The 17,158-nt window shown below is 37.0% G+C and overlaps 1 protein-coding gene across 2 annotated transcripts in view; it reads left to right on the top strand.

Moving 5' to 3' along the window:
* Positions 1–17,158, top strand: part of Ptpn4 (protein tyrosine phosphatase non-receptor type 4) — a 179,109-nt gene that overhangs the window by 64,452 nt on the left and 97,499 nt on the right. For both annotated transcript variants that reach the window (XM_029483458.1, XM_021161817.2), the window contains 3 exons: positions 6,121–6,165; positions 6,565–6,617; positions 6,894–7,014. Coding sequence is in view for 1 of the 2 variants with exons in the window: in XM_021161817.2 (XP_021017476.1) it covers positions 6,121–6,165; positions 6,565–6,617; positions 6,894–7,014 (219 nt within the window). In the remaining variant the exon portion in view is untranslated. The remainder of the gene's footprint in view (positions 1–6,120; positions 6,166–6,564; positions 6,618–6,893; positions 7,015–17,158) is intronic.

The following is a 17,158-nucleotide window of genomic DNA, read 5'->3' as shown; positions in this document are numbered from 1 at the left end:
TCCTGGAACTCACTTTGTAGACCAGGCTGGCCTCGAACTCAGAAATCCACCTGCCTCTGCCTCCTGAGTGCTGGGATTAAAGGCGTGCGCCACCATGCCCGGCTAGCCCCCACATTCTAAGTCTTACCTTGTCACTTCTACTTAAGAAAGTACTCAAGAATGACCCATATGATCATTTCAGCCGTTTCCTTGAGAATTAGGTAAAATGTTTAGGGTATAAGTTAGAAAAATAATGACAGTCATTACAGTAAGCTGTATAAGTGCAGATTACTATATTTGGTGAAATGCAGAATTAGTAATTTAAATGAAAAGAATTAGAACACTATTCCCTTTGTACACTTCCCAGGTATAAGGACATAGGTGGTAATTCATCCCAGCCAAAAAATCTTTGACCTTCAGTCTGTCCGGCCTGCAGGTTGTGCTGGGACAGGGGTAGCGCAGAACTTGTGGGAATGGCCAACCCATGAGTGGTTCAGTTTACCCCTACACCACAAGTGGGAGTCCAAGCCTGACAATGCCTGGATGGCTTCTCAGCATTACTTTAGTGATGCAATAGAATGGAGTACCAGAAGAATAAAGCTATTGAATTAGTATACACTGCTATTTCTCGATATTTGTAGAGTTCTCAATAATAATTGGAGCTTTTAAATGACAAAACCAAAACAACAACTATAATGACAATAATAAAAGCTTTTTATTCTTCTCTCATGTGTTACTCCCAGTCTCCCACTACTCACAGTCTCTCTGCTTACTTAATATCTCCCCCAGATCAACTCCTCCTCTGTTTCCCTACAGAGGCCATGTTTATTGCTTCAGTTTCTGTGAGCTCCTATGAGCCCTGATAATTGATTCTGTGTGCTGTGTTCTTGTGATGTCCTCTGGCTCCTACAATCATTCCTTCTCTTCTGCAGGGTTCCTCTGGCTTTGCCTAGGGTCTGGCTGTAGGTCTCTGCATCAGCTCCCATCAGTTGCTGGATGATGCACCTCTGGTGATAATTGGGCTAGGCTATGAGAATAGCAGAGTATAGTTGTGGATCATGGCTGTCCTGGTTTCTGGCCAACCAGGCAGTGTCAGGCATGGGTTCCCACTTGTGGTGTGGGCTTAAATGAAACCATTCATGTGTTGTTCACTCTCACAAGTTCTGTGCTACCCTTGCCCCAGCACATCTTGTAGGTCAAGATTGTAGGTCAAATTTTTGTGGCTAGGTTGATGTTAAAAATGTAGTTCTTGAAAATCTTTTATGTTTGCTGATGCTTTTTTTGATGATAAGAGGACCCTGGAGTACAGGTGCCATGTTTGACAGATGGAATATTTGCAACCACTAATAAATGTCTTTAGTTTACTGTCATAGCTCTTAGGTTTTGTGTTGCTTTGTTCTTCCTTTACAACCATGCTTCATTTTGTCTCACAATGCAATTTACACATGACATTTAGCAAGTATATTGCTGATGGTATTTTTTGGGGGGGGTTGTTTGTTTTTTGAGACAGGGTTTTTCTGTGTAGCCCTGGCTGGCCTCGAACTCAGAAATTCGCCTGCCTCTGCTTCCCAAGTGCTGGGATTAAAGGCGTGCGCCACCATGCCCAGCCTTTCTTTCTTTCTTTCTTTCTTTTTTTTGATGTTAAATATTTAAAATAATCTTTTATCATTGTAAGTAATATTCAGAATATTAAAATTTTTCCTAATTTTGCAGGAACTCCAAGGAAATTAGTCAGAATTAATGAACAGTTTTAATTATAAAACACTATAAATTACTTTTCATTTCCAGCTACATTTATAACACAGTTAAAACATCAATTACAATGAGATTTCTAACATTTTTTAATGTTTATGATATTTGTTAATACTAAACTACTGTCAGTTATATTGTCATAGTTATTTCCCTTGTTGCTTTGATTAAATACTTGACTAGAAACAACTTAAGGGAAGAGGGCTTATTTTTACTTGGAGTTTAGGATTGATTACAGGCCATCATGACAGGATAGGCAAGGCAGAAAGAGCTCGAGGCAGCTTGTGTTGTTAACATCCATAAGCAGAAAGCAGACAGAGAACAGAATGCAGGCCTGGGTTAGTAAACCTCACAGCCTGCCTTCACTTCTTGAGCAAGGCTCTGACTTGTTAAGGTTTCACAACCTTCCACAAGAGCAGCACCAGCTGGATACCAAGTGTTCAAATACCTGAGCTGGGGAGGGGGGGGGGCATTTTACATTCAAAGCACAGCCAGGTTCAATATTCAGTTTACACAGAAAACTGGATTTCCTATTAGAACTTAAATGTGTGCCTGTGTGTAATAGCATATACTGGAAATAATGGGTATATTTCACTGATAATTGAGTCAGAACTTGAAGAAAGTAAAAAAAAGTAAGCAGTTGAGAATTGTGCTTGAGCTGTCAGGATAGGAGACCAGTTTTATTTTTATTAGATATATTGTTTAATTTCAAAGTTCTTCATCTCTCATAAATATTACTATTGTTAAGTTATGGTACATGACCACATTTCATTTAATCATTATACTATACAAAAGTATTTCTCTACCCTGATTAATAAGTTAGAATTTAGATAGGTAGATATTTTGATATGTCTGTTTGCTTAGATGTTCTGATGCAATGTGACTCAAATAAGTGCAACATATATACATTCCTCAGTTAATTCTAGTGTTTTAGCAAGGGAGCCAGGGCTGTTGAACAATTTAGTGTTAGGCTAAAGAATATGGCTCAGTGTTAAAAGCATATACAGTTTTTACAGAGTACTCTACTTTGGTTCCCAGTACCCATGTCAGGTGGCTTACAGCTGCCTGTAACCCTGATTCTAAGGAGATCCCTCTCTGACCTCTGTGGGCACATGTAGTCATGTAGTCATACCCACACACTGATATATACAAGCATAGACAATGGTTCCAGATTTTGTTCTTAATGGGTTTTCTGTATGTGCAAGTGTGCTTGTCTCTTAAGTGTGTATAGGTTTCTTGTGCTTTCTCTTTGAATGTTTATTTATTTGTTTGTTTGTGTGTTTGTCTTGACTGATTCTAGTTTGTGATTATATTATTTATTATTATTATTTAGATGCACACTTTTCTTTTTTTAAGGTATTTTTAATTAGATATTTTCTTAATTTACATTTCATATGCTATCCCCAAAGCCCCCTATACCCTCCCTGCTCCCCAACCCACCCACTCCTGTTTCCTGGCCCGGGCATTCCCCTGTACTGGGGCATATATGATCTTTGCAATACCAAGGGCCTTTCCTCCCATTGATGGCCAAATAGGCCATCCTCTGCTACATATGCAACTAGAGACAGAGCTCTGGAGGGTACTGGTTAGTTCATATTGTTGGGAAAGGATCTTTACCAATCCTAAATCAGATAGGGGACTAATATCCAATATATAAAGAACTCAAGAAGATGGACTCCAGAAAATCAAATAACCCTATTAAAAATTGGGGTACAGAGCTAAACAAAGAATTCTCAACTGAAGAATACCAAATGGCTGAGAAGCACTTGAAAAAAATGTTCAACATCCTTAATCAAATCAAGTCAAAACAACCCTGAGATTCCACCTCACACCAGTCAGAATGGCTAAGATCAAAAATTCAGGTAACAGCAGATGCTGGTGAGGATGTGGAGAAAGAGGAACACTTCTCCATTGTTGGTGGAATTGCAAGCTGGTACAATCAATCTGGAAATCAGTTGGCGGTTTCTCAGAAAATTAGACATAATACTACCGGAAGATCCAGCAATTCCTCTCTTGGGCATATACCCAGAAGATGTTCCAACTTGTAATAAGGACACATGCTCCACTGTGTTCATAGCAGTCTTATTTATAATAGCCAGAAGCTGGAAAGAACCCAGATGGCCCTCAACAGAGGAATGGATACAGAAAATGTGGTACATTTACACAATGGAGTACTACTCAGCAATTAAAAACAATGAATTCATGAAATTCTTAGGCAAATGGATGCATCTGGAGTATATCATCCTGAATGAGGTAACCCAAACACAAAAGAACACACATGATATGCACTCACTGATAAGAAACTGAGAATATACAAGATACAATTTGTAAAACACATGAAACTCAAGAAGAAGGAAGACCAAAGTGTGGATACTTTGTTCCTTCTTAGAATGAGGAACAAAATACCCATGGAAGGAGTTACAGAGACAAAGTTCGGTGCTGAGATGGAAGGAATGACCATACAGAGACTGCCCCACCCAGGGATCCATCCCATAAACAACCACCAAACCCAGACACTATTTCATATGCCAGCAAGATTTTGCTGACAGGACCCTGATATAGCTGTCTCTTGTGAGGCTATGCCAGTGCCTGGCAAATACAGAAGTGGATGTTCACAGTCAGCTATTGGATGGAACACAGGGCCTCTAATGAAGGAGCTAGAGAAAGTACCCAAGAAGCTAAAGGGATCTGCAACCCTATAGGTGGCACAACAAGATGCCTGCTTTCTAATAAGAAATAGAAAGGGAGAAAATCTATTTTCAAATAAAGAAAAGAAGAAATACTTAGTGTGGTGATCCTGATTATTAGCAAGTTGCTACCTTTTTGGGAATAGTTTCCCTTTCACACACAAACAAAAGAATGTTTGCTCTTCCTCCTTACTTTGAGATAGAAACCATTTTAAATTAGCGGGAAGAAAAAGCAGTGGCATCAGAAGTCTTCCATTGTAATGAGTGTACGTTAGTGTTGGCAAGTACCAGTATTAGTAGAAGTGATTTGTCTTTAACTCCTGAAACATGCACACAGTTAACTAAGGCTCACCCAGGGTTTAGAATTTTGACCCAGTTCCTTGGCTACTTTAGAACTTGCCTTCTGGTTTTTAATCTAATAATTCCCATCTTTAACCAAAGTTAAATGGTATGTAAATTATTTTCAGTAAGTATAAGTACTATTTTTATAGAATTTTACAAATATACCAAGGATATATATTAACTTTAATTCACAGCTATATAACATTTTATACTAAAGGCCTTTTAGATTTTTTTTTTAAAAGATTTATTTATTTATTATATGTAAGTACACTGTAGCTGTCTTCAGATACTCCAGAAGAGGGCGCCAGATCTCGTTACGGATGGTTGTGAGCCACCATGTGGTTGCTGGGATTTGAACTCTGGACCTTTGGAAGAGCAGTTGGGTGCTCTTACCCACTGAGCCATCTCACCAGCCCTAGATTTTTTTTCTTCTTCTTTTTAGTGGTTTTAGGCCTTATGTTTAGTGGTTTTATGACTTATGTTACCAGTCCCATCTTAAAGTTTTGATTATGAAATCAAATAGATTTGATAGGATTGTACTGTGCTGAATAAAGTAAATAATATTTATGTTGAGTTTTGAATCTTTAAAAGCTGACTGAAGTCCATAAATCCCTGTTTAATATTTAATATCATGGCATTTGTTTTTATGCCAGTATTTTCAGCACAGGTGATTTTGCCCAGGTATTGACTAACTTACCCTCTATCAGGGACAGATGGACAGTGCCATCTTGTAAGGACCTCAGCAGTGTATCATGTTCATGTTAAAGGAAGGTGATTGTTTAAACACTTTAATACCAGAGCTATAGTAGAAGACAGAATTCAATTAATTTTCTGATGAAAGAGCTTTCTTAACTCCAGTGGAAGTAGGTAGTTGTTTTTCCCCAGGAAGGTTAAGAAGAAAATGATCTGTACATAATAGGCCTGTGCTTGTCCTGACTTTCTGTTTGCACAGAAAGGATGGTTTTTTTTTTCCCCACTGGTTTCTAGTGTGCTCTTTCGCTCCTGTGTCATTGATGCTTAAATTGTCTATGCTTCCAGTTCTTCTTGCATGAACCAGTGTTCAGACGGTTGCTTTTAAGTCTTTTCTCCCTGGAAGCAGAGATCTTAGAAGTCTGAGTTGGTTTATAATACAAATAAGATACTCAGATGTAAAGTTCCATATAGTAATAATTTTTAAAGATTCGTAATCAATTCACAAAATCTTATTTCTGGCATCTTTCCTAATGTGTACATATGCTGAATTTATATGTGCTAATGAGTAGATAACAAAAGGAAATATTTAAATATTTAATTTTGTTAATGTAAGTATAGAGTATAGAAGAACTCAATTTGATGATTCAACTAAATATCTTCTTTTTTTAAGGTATCAGTATTTTTTGCAAATTAAGCAAGACATTCTTACTGGAAGGTGAGCTATTTTTAAGGGTTTTCTTACAGTATAGTTTAAAAATGTTTTAAATTCTGTATTAAATAACTCATGACTGATAGCTGTAATTAAATTTAAAAAATGGTTATAGGTAGTATTAGTTCCTTTTATCAGTCTTTTGTTGGGGATTTGGTTTCTTTTGTTTTTTTTTTTTGAGACATTGTCTTATTATGTAATCTAGATTGGTTTCAAACTGGCAGTCATCTCAACTTCATGAATGTTGAAATCATAGTCATGTGCCATAAAACCCAGCTTAATTAAATTCATTGTAGTTAAAATGAATGCAGATAGAAACTTCCAGTATCAGTAGTATAACAAACTACAGCATATTTAAAATTATATTTATCCTTGAGTTGTATATTTTCTCTTTTGTCTTACTAGATTATCCTGTCCTTGTAACACTGCTGCCCTTTTAGCATCATTTGCTGTTCAGTGTAAGTATCAGTCTACTTTAAATCAAGTTGCTTATGGTTTTGTAGTTTATATTGATAACACATTGCAGGAGTTCTTAAGATGTATAGGAAGTAGAAACTACTGAGGTAATTCAATGAATGTCTAGGTGGTTAGCAATTATTTTTATGTGAATTATTGCAACTTGTTTAATGTAACACTACAAACACATTCATTTCATAATTATGTATGAATTAATGACATTGCTGATGTAGTATAATTAAAGTATTAAAGTGTGATCATTTTCTTTTTCTTATTAGCTGAACTTGGAGACTACAATCAGTCAGAAAACTTGGCAGGCTACCTCTCAGATTATTCTTTCATTCCTAATCAACCTCAAGATTTTGAGAAAGAAATTGCAAAGTTACATCAGCAGCACGTGTAAGCATTTGTTTAATCTTCTGTTTGATAAGCTTTATAGACAACTATGGTGGTTTGAATAGAAATGGCCCCCATATACTCATGTGTTTGAATGCTTGGACCTTAGGGAGTAGCACTAACAGGAGGTGTGGCCTTGTTGCAGTAGGTGTGGCCTTGTTGGAGGAAGGGTATCAGTGTGGAGGTGGGCTCTGAGGCCTCCTAGCTTAGCCTATACCCAGTGTGGCACACAGTCTTCTTTGCTGCTTGAGGATCAGGATGTGTGTAGAACTCTCGGCTCTTTCAGCACTGTCTGTCTGTACACTGCCATGCTCCCCACAAGATGATAATGGATGAAATCTCCGAAACTGTAAGCCAGTCTCAATTAAATGCTTTCCTTTATAAGAGTTGCCATAGTCATCATAGCAGTGACTCTTATCTAAGACAGAAACCTTTCTAGAGGGAAGAGTGTCTTATATCATTCTTAATTTTATTGTTGTATTTGATATAGGAATTTCTACTATCATTATAAAGAAATACGTGGATGATTTATATTAAAAGCATTTCATTGTTAATTTATCACATATATGTGCTTTGTTTTTATTTCTGTAACAACCATAAATTATATGTAAATAGTTTATGTTGTATTTAATATTTAATCTTAATTGGCGGTTTCTACCCTGGTTAGATTATTCAGTTCCCAGATAAAAGACACAACTTTTATATTTATAATCATTTTAATGCACTAGAGCTGGGTAGATATCTACTCTCTAAGCTATTATGTCTACTTTCTGGTCAGTAACCCCAAGTTATAACTTGTTCTGTTCCATCTGGCTGCTCTTAACTCCACTTAGCCAGTTCTCATGGCCATGTTTTCATGACTTACCTAACCCATACATAGCGTCTTCTCTTCTCTCCACCTTCTTTTCCCTCTTCCTCTTCATGGTCCTCCTCAGACCTAGGAACTGAAACCCTACCTACTTCTCTTTTGCCTAGCTATATCATCTTTATTGAAACAATAGTAGTAAATTAATGAGCAAGGCTACATAGTATCACTTTCCTTGTGTGAGGATTCTCTTGTCCCTGAGGCAACCAGGGCCAGTATTTAGAATTACAATACATAGCAACAGACCAAACCTCAACAATTACCCTTAAATTAAAAACTTAATTAAAAACTGTGGAATATCTATCTTTAGCTTTCTGGCCCAGAATATCTCATAGACCTTTTGTGAAGCAGGAATTAAGAAGGACTGACTCACTTACCCTGTCTTTGCAGAGCTTGGCAGTTGACTTCCCTGTATCTGCTTGTCCTTTCTGGATGGCACTCTGTCTGCAGATGATGTTAGGGCATTTTCTTTCCCCAGTGGCTATCATGCCATGATTGAAGTAACTCCCTATGGGGGTTTCTGAAGCTCATCATTCTTTCCCAAGTAGAATGGGTTACTGCCAGGAGTTGACATGTCTCAATATTAAAACAAATTTTAAATAATAATTTTAAATAATAATATTGTGTTTAAATGCTGTATTCTGTGAACTTCTAAGGTTTTTGAAGAACTATAGTGTATCTAAATAAATAAACATTGTCTGTCTCCAGCTAGCTATTATCTGTGCAACCCCAGGATGGATATTTCTGTGGTAATATAGACTAGTGTCTTACAAGACCATGAGCTTGATTGACTCTTAATTTGTATTACTTAATTATCCTAAACAGTTTGTAATCACAGCTATTAAAAGGATTGGGACTAAGCCTTGTACCTTAAATGAATTGCATAAGGATAATACCTATATAAGAGTTGAACCAGGGGGCTGGTGAGATGGCTCACTGGGTAAGAGCACCCAACTTCTCTTCTGAAGGTCCAGAGTTCAAATCCCACCAATCACATGGTGGCTCACAACCATCCGCAACGAGATCTGGCGCCCTCTTCTGGAATGTCTGAAGACAGCTACAGTGTACTTACATATAATAAATAAATAAATCTTTAAAAAAAAAAAGAGTTGAACCATACATATATTATGTCATAACAAAATTAATCTTAAATTTTGTATCAGTATACAAAGATACCAATGAAAACCTAAACCTGTATCAATATACAAAATTCTGTACCAATGTAACAAAATATAACCTCAAATTTGCATCAAAATATAAAGATTTCTACCAATGTAAGATTATGGCTTTAAAGTGTTATTTGCTTTAAGAGTAGATTCAATAACCTACCCTGTTTATCTAATTTCTTATATTTCTATATACCCGTTTCTTCCTTTTAACCCCTTTCCTTACCTAATAAAGAAAGATAGAAAATAGGAAAGGAAAGAGAAACCCCTGAATCTGTCCTCCTCCCTGTCAAAGACCATAATTATTTGTAAATCATCCCCTAAAATGCTAACATATCTATCTATAACTCATGAAATGTCCAAAATTATCCACTGAAACTTAAGGGAGTGGGAGAACAGTCTTCTTATAATTGTTTCCTGCTGAACTGGGGTGAAGATTTCCTTTTTGGTGACCCAAGAGAATTAGAAAAATGGTTAAGTCAAAGAAAGCTTACTGGCCTAATTCGTTGTCCAGTCTTAATATGTTGATTAAGTGAAGTCTTGAATGGATCAGTCTGAAAGGCTGGATAAACAGAGGTCATCTGGGATTAGCAGTCCTTCCTGAAGCTGTTCCAGACGCAAGTTTCTGGAAACAGCATCAGTTTAAGACAGGACCACAGAGCTGAAACAGCAGGTCTTAGAATCTCAACATCTTGGAAGTGAAGTCTGTCAGGGATGCCCTCCTGGTCTTTCATTCTGTAATATATAAACCTTACAAGTAATATATAGTTCTATTTATATGGAATGTGCACAGTATACCGATCAATTAAAGATGATTTTCTGCTCCTTGTTTGAACAGGTGAAAAATAACTGTGTCTTTCCTTAGAAGTTACTTTGATCATATGACCAAAATGTAAATATAAATCTCCATTTTTGCCATATGAAAGGATGGTATGTAATAATAAATCGTGAGAATTCTATAGCCAACAAGATTTATTTGCTATGTATAGCTGAAGTTCTGGCAGGAGATATTTTCCTGTCTAGCCAGTTTCAGACCTGTCCACAAATGGAGGGATCAGCAAGTATCACCTGTTTGTTTGGCCTTCTTGATTTTCTCCTATCTGCTGCCAAAATGTTCAGGGAGTCTTCTTTTATCAAATCCGATCCTTATTATTTTGGAAGGAATCCAAAGCCTTTTTTTCTTTCCTGTTAACACAAATACAGAGCCTCTCTCCCAACATAGCATGGTCTTTTTTCTTCCAGCCGAAAATCATTAAAAAATATAGATTGACCCAATTTGGCAGGCCCTTTTCTACTTAGGTCTGCTCCATTTTGACCTCTTTCAAAGAAGAATTACAATACCATCATAACCATTGAACATATAACTACCTTCATTTGATAATTTAAAACAGTTAAAACATTTTAAAACAATTATTATTCATTGAGACAGGGTTTCTCTGTGTAGCCTGGGGTGACTTGAATTTGCTTTGTAGATTAGGCTGGCCTTGAACTCACAAAGAATGTATTTGTCCTTGCCTTTGTCTCTCATGTATTGAGACCAAAGGCCAGGATTTATTAATTAGTTGTCTATGTACCCATGAAAACGTATCAGTTCCCATTTCTTTCTTCCTTCCTTGTAGATTAATATCTTTGTGAATAAATATATCTATATTTCTCTTTCTCTTTAAATACATTAATCAAATATCTTTCTCTGTTTTCACATTTGTTTAAATTTCCATCCACTTACTATATAAACATATTCCCAAGCAACCTTGTGTCTGGTTTTGCCTTGGCTGTGTGTCATGTGCTAGGGTAAGTCATAATCAGCTCTCCTTCGGGATTCCACATTTAAAGAGACTGGTTGCTAACTACAGCATGACACCCTATTGTAAGTTAACTCTTACATGTTGTCTTCAGTTCTCCTGTGGGAACCCCACATTCCAAAGAGACAAGCTAGCTGTTCAGAGTAGCGTGAAACTCTATTCCATGTTAGTTCTCATGAACATAGCTTTTCTTTTTCTGTTGGATGAAAGCAAAACAACTCTGTCCTAACCCCAACTCTGGGTTCCCATAATGACCAGTATATCTTTCCTAAGGCAAAATGCTTTTTGGCAACAGAAAAGCATTTTCTTTTGATTTGAAATTATAAAACATACCTTATGGGAATAAATATACCCATATTTTCCACTTTTTTATTTAAATTTAAGACTGATATATATTAATTACTTAGTTCTTTAAACAAATAATTTTAGGGGGTTGGAGAGATGACTCACTAATTGTTGCTCTTACAGAGAACCCAAGTTTAGTTTCCAGTACCCAATCAGGTAACTCACACCTTTAAGGGATCTTGATGCCCTTTTCTAAAAGGGCTCTGTGATGGTTTGTATATCCTTGGACCGGGGAGTGGCACCATATGAAGGTGTGGCCTTGTTGGAATAGGTGTGACCTGGTTGGAATGGGTGTGTCACTGTGGGTGTGGGTATAAGATCCTCACCCTAGTTGCCTGGAAGTCAGTCTTCCACTAGCAGCCTTTGGATGAAGACATAGAACTCTCAGCTCCAGGTACCATGCCTGCCTGGGTACTGCCATGCTCCCACCTTGATGATAATGGACTGAACCTCTGAACCTGTAAGCCAGCCCCAATTAAATGTTTTGTTTTGTTTTGTTTTTAATAATACTTGCCTTGGTCATGGTGTCTGTTCACAGCAGTAAAACCCTAACTAAGACAGGCTCCATGGTATCTCCACACACGTGCACATGCCCACACATAAGCACATATGCATGTAGTTAAAAATAAAATAAAATTTAATTTTAAAAACAGGAATTTTGGAATAATGTGTTTATAATATGCAGTACACTTGACTTGGTCATTTTATTAGTTTTCAGGGTTCTGAAGTATGTTGATTCTGTTTAATAGTGAATAAAGGGGAGAAAACAATCTAATGAAATTCTTTCATTGTTTACTTGTTTACTTATTTCATTCTCAGTAGTATTCAACTTTGAGAGTATTTTTAATCTCATCATTTGTGATATTCTTTCATATTTATATACTTATGTGTATGAGTGTTCTGCATGTTGTATGTATGTCTATGGACCATGTGCCTGCCTAGTACCTACTAAGGTCAGAAGAGAGTGTCAGGACTAGAGTTACACTATTGTGAGCTACCATGTAAGGAACTGAATCTGGGTCATCTTCAAGAACAACCAGTGCTTAACTGCTGAGCCAAGTCTCCAGCTGTGTGTGACATTTTTTCAAGAACAGAATTGTTGTGTTGTTTTGATTTGATTTGGGACAGGTTCTCTCTGCAGAGCTCTGAGTATCCTGGAATGCCATGTAGTCCAACCTCAAACTCATAGAGATCCACCTGCCTCTGCTTCCCAAGTGCTGGGATTAAAAATGTGCACCACTATGTCTGAATTAACCTTAAGAATTGTTTTTTTGTTGGCTTAGAATTCATTTTGCTTTAACCTGTGATTCAGAATAGTGACAGAACAAAGATATTGTTGCATATTGGTTAGAAGTCTGAACTAGAGTTAGACTTCTTGGCTTAAACTATGTACTATCTTAGAACCTTGGCCATAGTCCTGTTTCTGTTGCTTTGTTTCCTTAGATTTAAATTTGAGAGAATTAAAATATGTTGAGTTAGAAATTCTGAATCTTCTTCTTTCTTTTTGTTTTTTGTTTGTTAGTTTTTGAAAGTTTGTTATTTTGTTATTTTCAGAAAGGGTTTCTCTTTGTATCTCTGGTAGTCCTAACTCAAGCTGTAGACCCAGCTGGCTTCAAACTCAGAATTCTGCCTGCCTCTGCCTCATAGACACTGGGATTAAAGTTATGTGCTACTACCTCCTGTCCAGAAATTCTGGGTCTTGGGACTATATAGACAAAGTTCTCAAGCTCTGCTACCTAGTAAATGGTAGGTATTAAGGAAATATTAGCTCTTACTGCCAATTTGATAATAATTTAAGTGTCTCAAAAATTAAAAAACAATAGCTCAATCCCTAATTTTGAACAGCCAATGGGCCAAGCATGGCAAATATATGTTTTTATATGTAGTACAATGTATATTTGTTTATATTGTAAATCAAAAATATCTAAATGTGTCACTGAATATTTGGATCAAACCTAGACCTTGCTCATATTAGGAAAGTGCTCTACCATTGAATTAATTGGTCAGTCTGTCTGTCAGTCTATATATTAAATATATTTAAAGTTTATATTAAGGTATAGATTAAGTATATTTAAGTCTATATTTTAAATACATGGGGAAATAATATTTTATAGGATGTGAAATTTTCTGAAATCTACTGTCTACAAATGAACACTCACATGAACAGACATTCTCAGTTTTTGTGTTGGATTTGGGATGCTTTTGCATTCTAAAGTTCTTGATACTGAATTAATTTATCCAGAAGATATGAAAATACTGTTTATTCCTTCTTGATAAAAGGTTTTTTTGACCTTGAATTTACTGTAGACTATAATGACTTAAGAATTTAACCTAGGCCAACCCTGGCCACCTTGGGCATGAACTCAGCTGATGGTCCCACGGTCCCCTGAGGACTCTAGACATTGCAGGCACCCTAGCACACTCAGGATCTTAGGATCACTGATGAGAGTCAGTCTCTAGGAAGGGCTCTGATGCCCGGGACTCAGGCAAGAGTGCCATCTTGTATCCCGGGTCTCTCAGAGACCAGTCCGCACAGGAGAGCGCGTGGGCTGCAGAATCAACAAAGCTTCTTGGACAGGGTCCCTTCCGGCTTTCATCTTCAGCCAGGAGGCAGATCTGAGCTCTAGACATCTGTGCACCTTCCCTGCAAGAGGAGGGCTTGTCTGAAGAGAGTGCTCTGACAGAATCACAGGAGGAGCAAGCTCCAGCCCAGAGACAGCTAGAACATCTAACACCAGTGATTACCAGATGGCGAAAGGCAAACGTAAGAATCTTACTAACAGAAACCAAGACCACTGGGCATCATCAGAACCCAGTACTCCCACCACAGGGAGTTCTGGATACCCCAACACACCCAAAAAGCGAGGTTCGGATTTAAAATCATATCTCATGATTCTGGTAGAGGATTTTAAGAAGGGCATTAAAAACTAACTCACTTAAAGAAATACAGGAGAACACTGCTAAACAGGTAGAAGTCCTTAAAAAAGAAACACAAAAATCCCTTAAAGAATTACAGGAGGGCTGGTGAGATGGCTCAGTGGGTAAGAGCACCCGACTGCTCTTCCGAAGGTCCAGAGTTCGGATCCCAGCAACCACATGGTGGCTCACAACCATCCGCAACGAGATCTGACGCCCTCTTCTGGAATGTCTGAAGACAGCTACAGTGTACTTACATATAATAAATAAATAATTCTTTAAAAAAAAAAAAAAGAATTACAGGAAAACACAACCAAACAGGTGATGGAATTGAACAAAATCATCCAAGATATAAAAATGGAAGTAGAAACAATAAAGAAAACCCAAAGGAAGACAACTCTGGAGATAGAAATCCTAGGAAAGAAATCAGGGACTATAGGATGTGAGCATCAACAACAGAATACCAGAGATGGAAGAGAGAATCTCAGCTGCAGAAGATTCCATAGAAAACATGGACACAACAATCAAAGAAAATGCAAAAAGATCCTACCTCAAAACATCCAGGAAATCCAGGACACAATGAGAAGACCAAACCTAAGGATACTAGGTATAGATGAGAATGAAGATTTTCAACTTAAAGGGCCAGTAAATATCTTCAACAAAATTATAGAAGAAAACTTCCCTAACCTAAAGAAAGAGATGCCCATGAACATACAAGAAGCCTACAGAACTCAAAGTAGACTGAACCAGAAGAGAAATTCCTCCCGACATATAATAATCGGAAAATCTAATGCACTTAATAAAGATAGAATATTAAAAGCAGTAAGGGAAAAATGTCAAGTAATACATAAAGGCAGACCTATTAGAATTACACCAGACTTCTCACCAGAGACTATGAAAGCTAAAAGGTAGTGGACAGATGTTATATAGACCCTAAGAGAACACAAATACCAGCCCAGTCTACTATTCCTAGCAAAACTCTCAATTACCATAGACGGAGAAACCCAAGTATTCCATGACAAAACCAAATTCACACAATATCTTTCCACGAATCCAGCCCTTCAAAGGATAATAAAGGGAAAACTCCAACACAAGGAGGGAAATTATGCCCTAGAAAAAGCAAGAAAGTAATCCTTCAACAAACCTAAAATAAGATAGCCGCAAGAACAGAATCCCAACTCTAAACAACAAAAATACAGGAAGCAAGAATTATTTTCCTTAATATCAATGGACTCAATTCCCCATTTAAAAAAAACATAGAATCACAGACTGGCTACATAAACAGGACGAAACATTTTGCTGCATATAGGAAACCGACTTCAGGGACAAAGAAAGACACTACCTCAGAGTGACAGGCTGGAAAACAATTTTCCAAGCAAATGGAGAAGCGCATTCCTTACAGAAACTTTAGTGAAGCTCAAAGCACACATTGCACCTCACACAATAATAGTGGAAGACTTCAACACCCCACTCTCATCAATGGACAGATCTTGGAAAAAAAAACTAAACAGAGACACATTGAAACTAACAGAAGTTATGAAACAAATGGATTTAACAAATATCTACAGAATATTTTATCCTAAAACCAAAGGATATATGTTCTTCTCATCACCTCATGGTAAATTCTCCAAAACTGACCATATAGTTGGTCACAAAACAGACCTTAATAGATAGAAAAATATTGAAATTATCCCATGCATCCTGTCTGATCACCACGGACTAAGGCTGATCTTCAATAACAACTTAAATGATAGAAAGCCAACATTCAAGTCAAGCTGAACGATACTCAATGATAACTTGGTCAAGGAAGAAATAAAGAAATCAAAGACTTTTTAGAGTTAATGAAAATGAAGCCACAACATACCCAAGCTTATGAGACACAATGAAAGCAGTCCTTAGAAGAAAACTCATAGATCTGAGTGCCGCGAAAAAGAAACTAGAAAGAGCATACACTAGTAGCTTGATAGCACATCTAAAAGCTCTAGATCAAAAATTCATCCAAGAGGAGTAGACAGCAGGAAATAATCAAACTCAGAACTGAAATCAACCAAGTGGAAACAAAAGGAATTCTACAAAGAATCAACCAAACCAGGAGCTGGTTCTTTGAGAAAATCAACAAGATAGATAAACCTTTAGCCCGACTAACTAGAGGGCACAGGTACAGTATACTAATTAACAAAATCAGAAATGAAAAGGGAGACAAAGCAACAGAACCTGAGAAAATCCAAAACATCATCAGATCCTATTACAAAAGGCTATATTCAACAAAATCGGAAAACCTGGATGAAATGGACAATTTTCTAGACAAATACCAGGTACCAAAGATAAATCAGGATCAGATTAAAGATTCAAACAGTCCCATATCACCTAAAGAAATAGAAGCAGTCATTAATAGTCTCCCAACCAAAAAAAGCCCAGGACTAGATGGGTTTAGTGTAGAGTTCTATCAGATCTTCAAAGAAGACCTAATTCTAATTCTCCTCAAATTATTCCACAAAATAGAAACAGAAGCCACAATTTCTCTGATAACTAAACCACATAAAGACCCAACAAAGAAAGAGAACTTCAGGCCAGTTTCTCTTACGAATATTGATGCAAAAATACTCTATAAAATTCTCACAAACTGAATCCAAGAACACATCAAAACGATCATCCATCATGATCAAGTAGAGTTCATCCCAAGGATGCAGATATGGTTTAATATACAGAAATCAATCAGTGTAATCCACTATAGAAACAAACTTAAAGAAAGAAAACCACATGATGATCTCATTAGATGCTGAGAAAGGATTTGACAAAATCCAACATCTCTTCATGAAAAAAGTCGTTGAAAGATCAGGAATTCAAGGCCCATACCTAAACATAATAAAAGCAATCTACAGCAAACCAGTAACCAATATCAAACTAAATGGAGAGAAACTGGAAGCAATCCCACTAAAACCTGGAATAGACAAGGCCGCCTACTTTCTCCCTAACTATTTAATATAGTACTTGAAGTCCTAGCCACAGCAATTAGACAACAAAAGGAGATCAAGGGGATACAAATTGGAAAG

The sequence above is a fragment of the Mus caroli genome, chromosome 1 (assembly GCF_900094665.2).
Source record: "Mus caroli chromosome 1, CAROLI_EIJ_v1.1, whole genome shotgun sequence".
In the NCBI taxonomy this organism is placed as follows: domain Eukaryota; kingdom Metazoa; phylum Chordata; class Mammalia; order Rodentia; family Muridae; genus Mus; species Mus caroli.
This window is presented reverse-complemented; position numbering and strand designations above follow the sequence as displayed.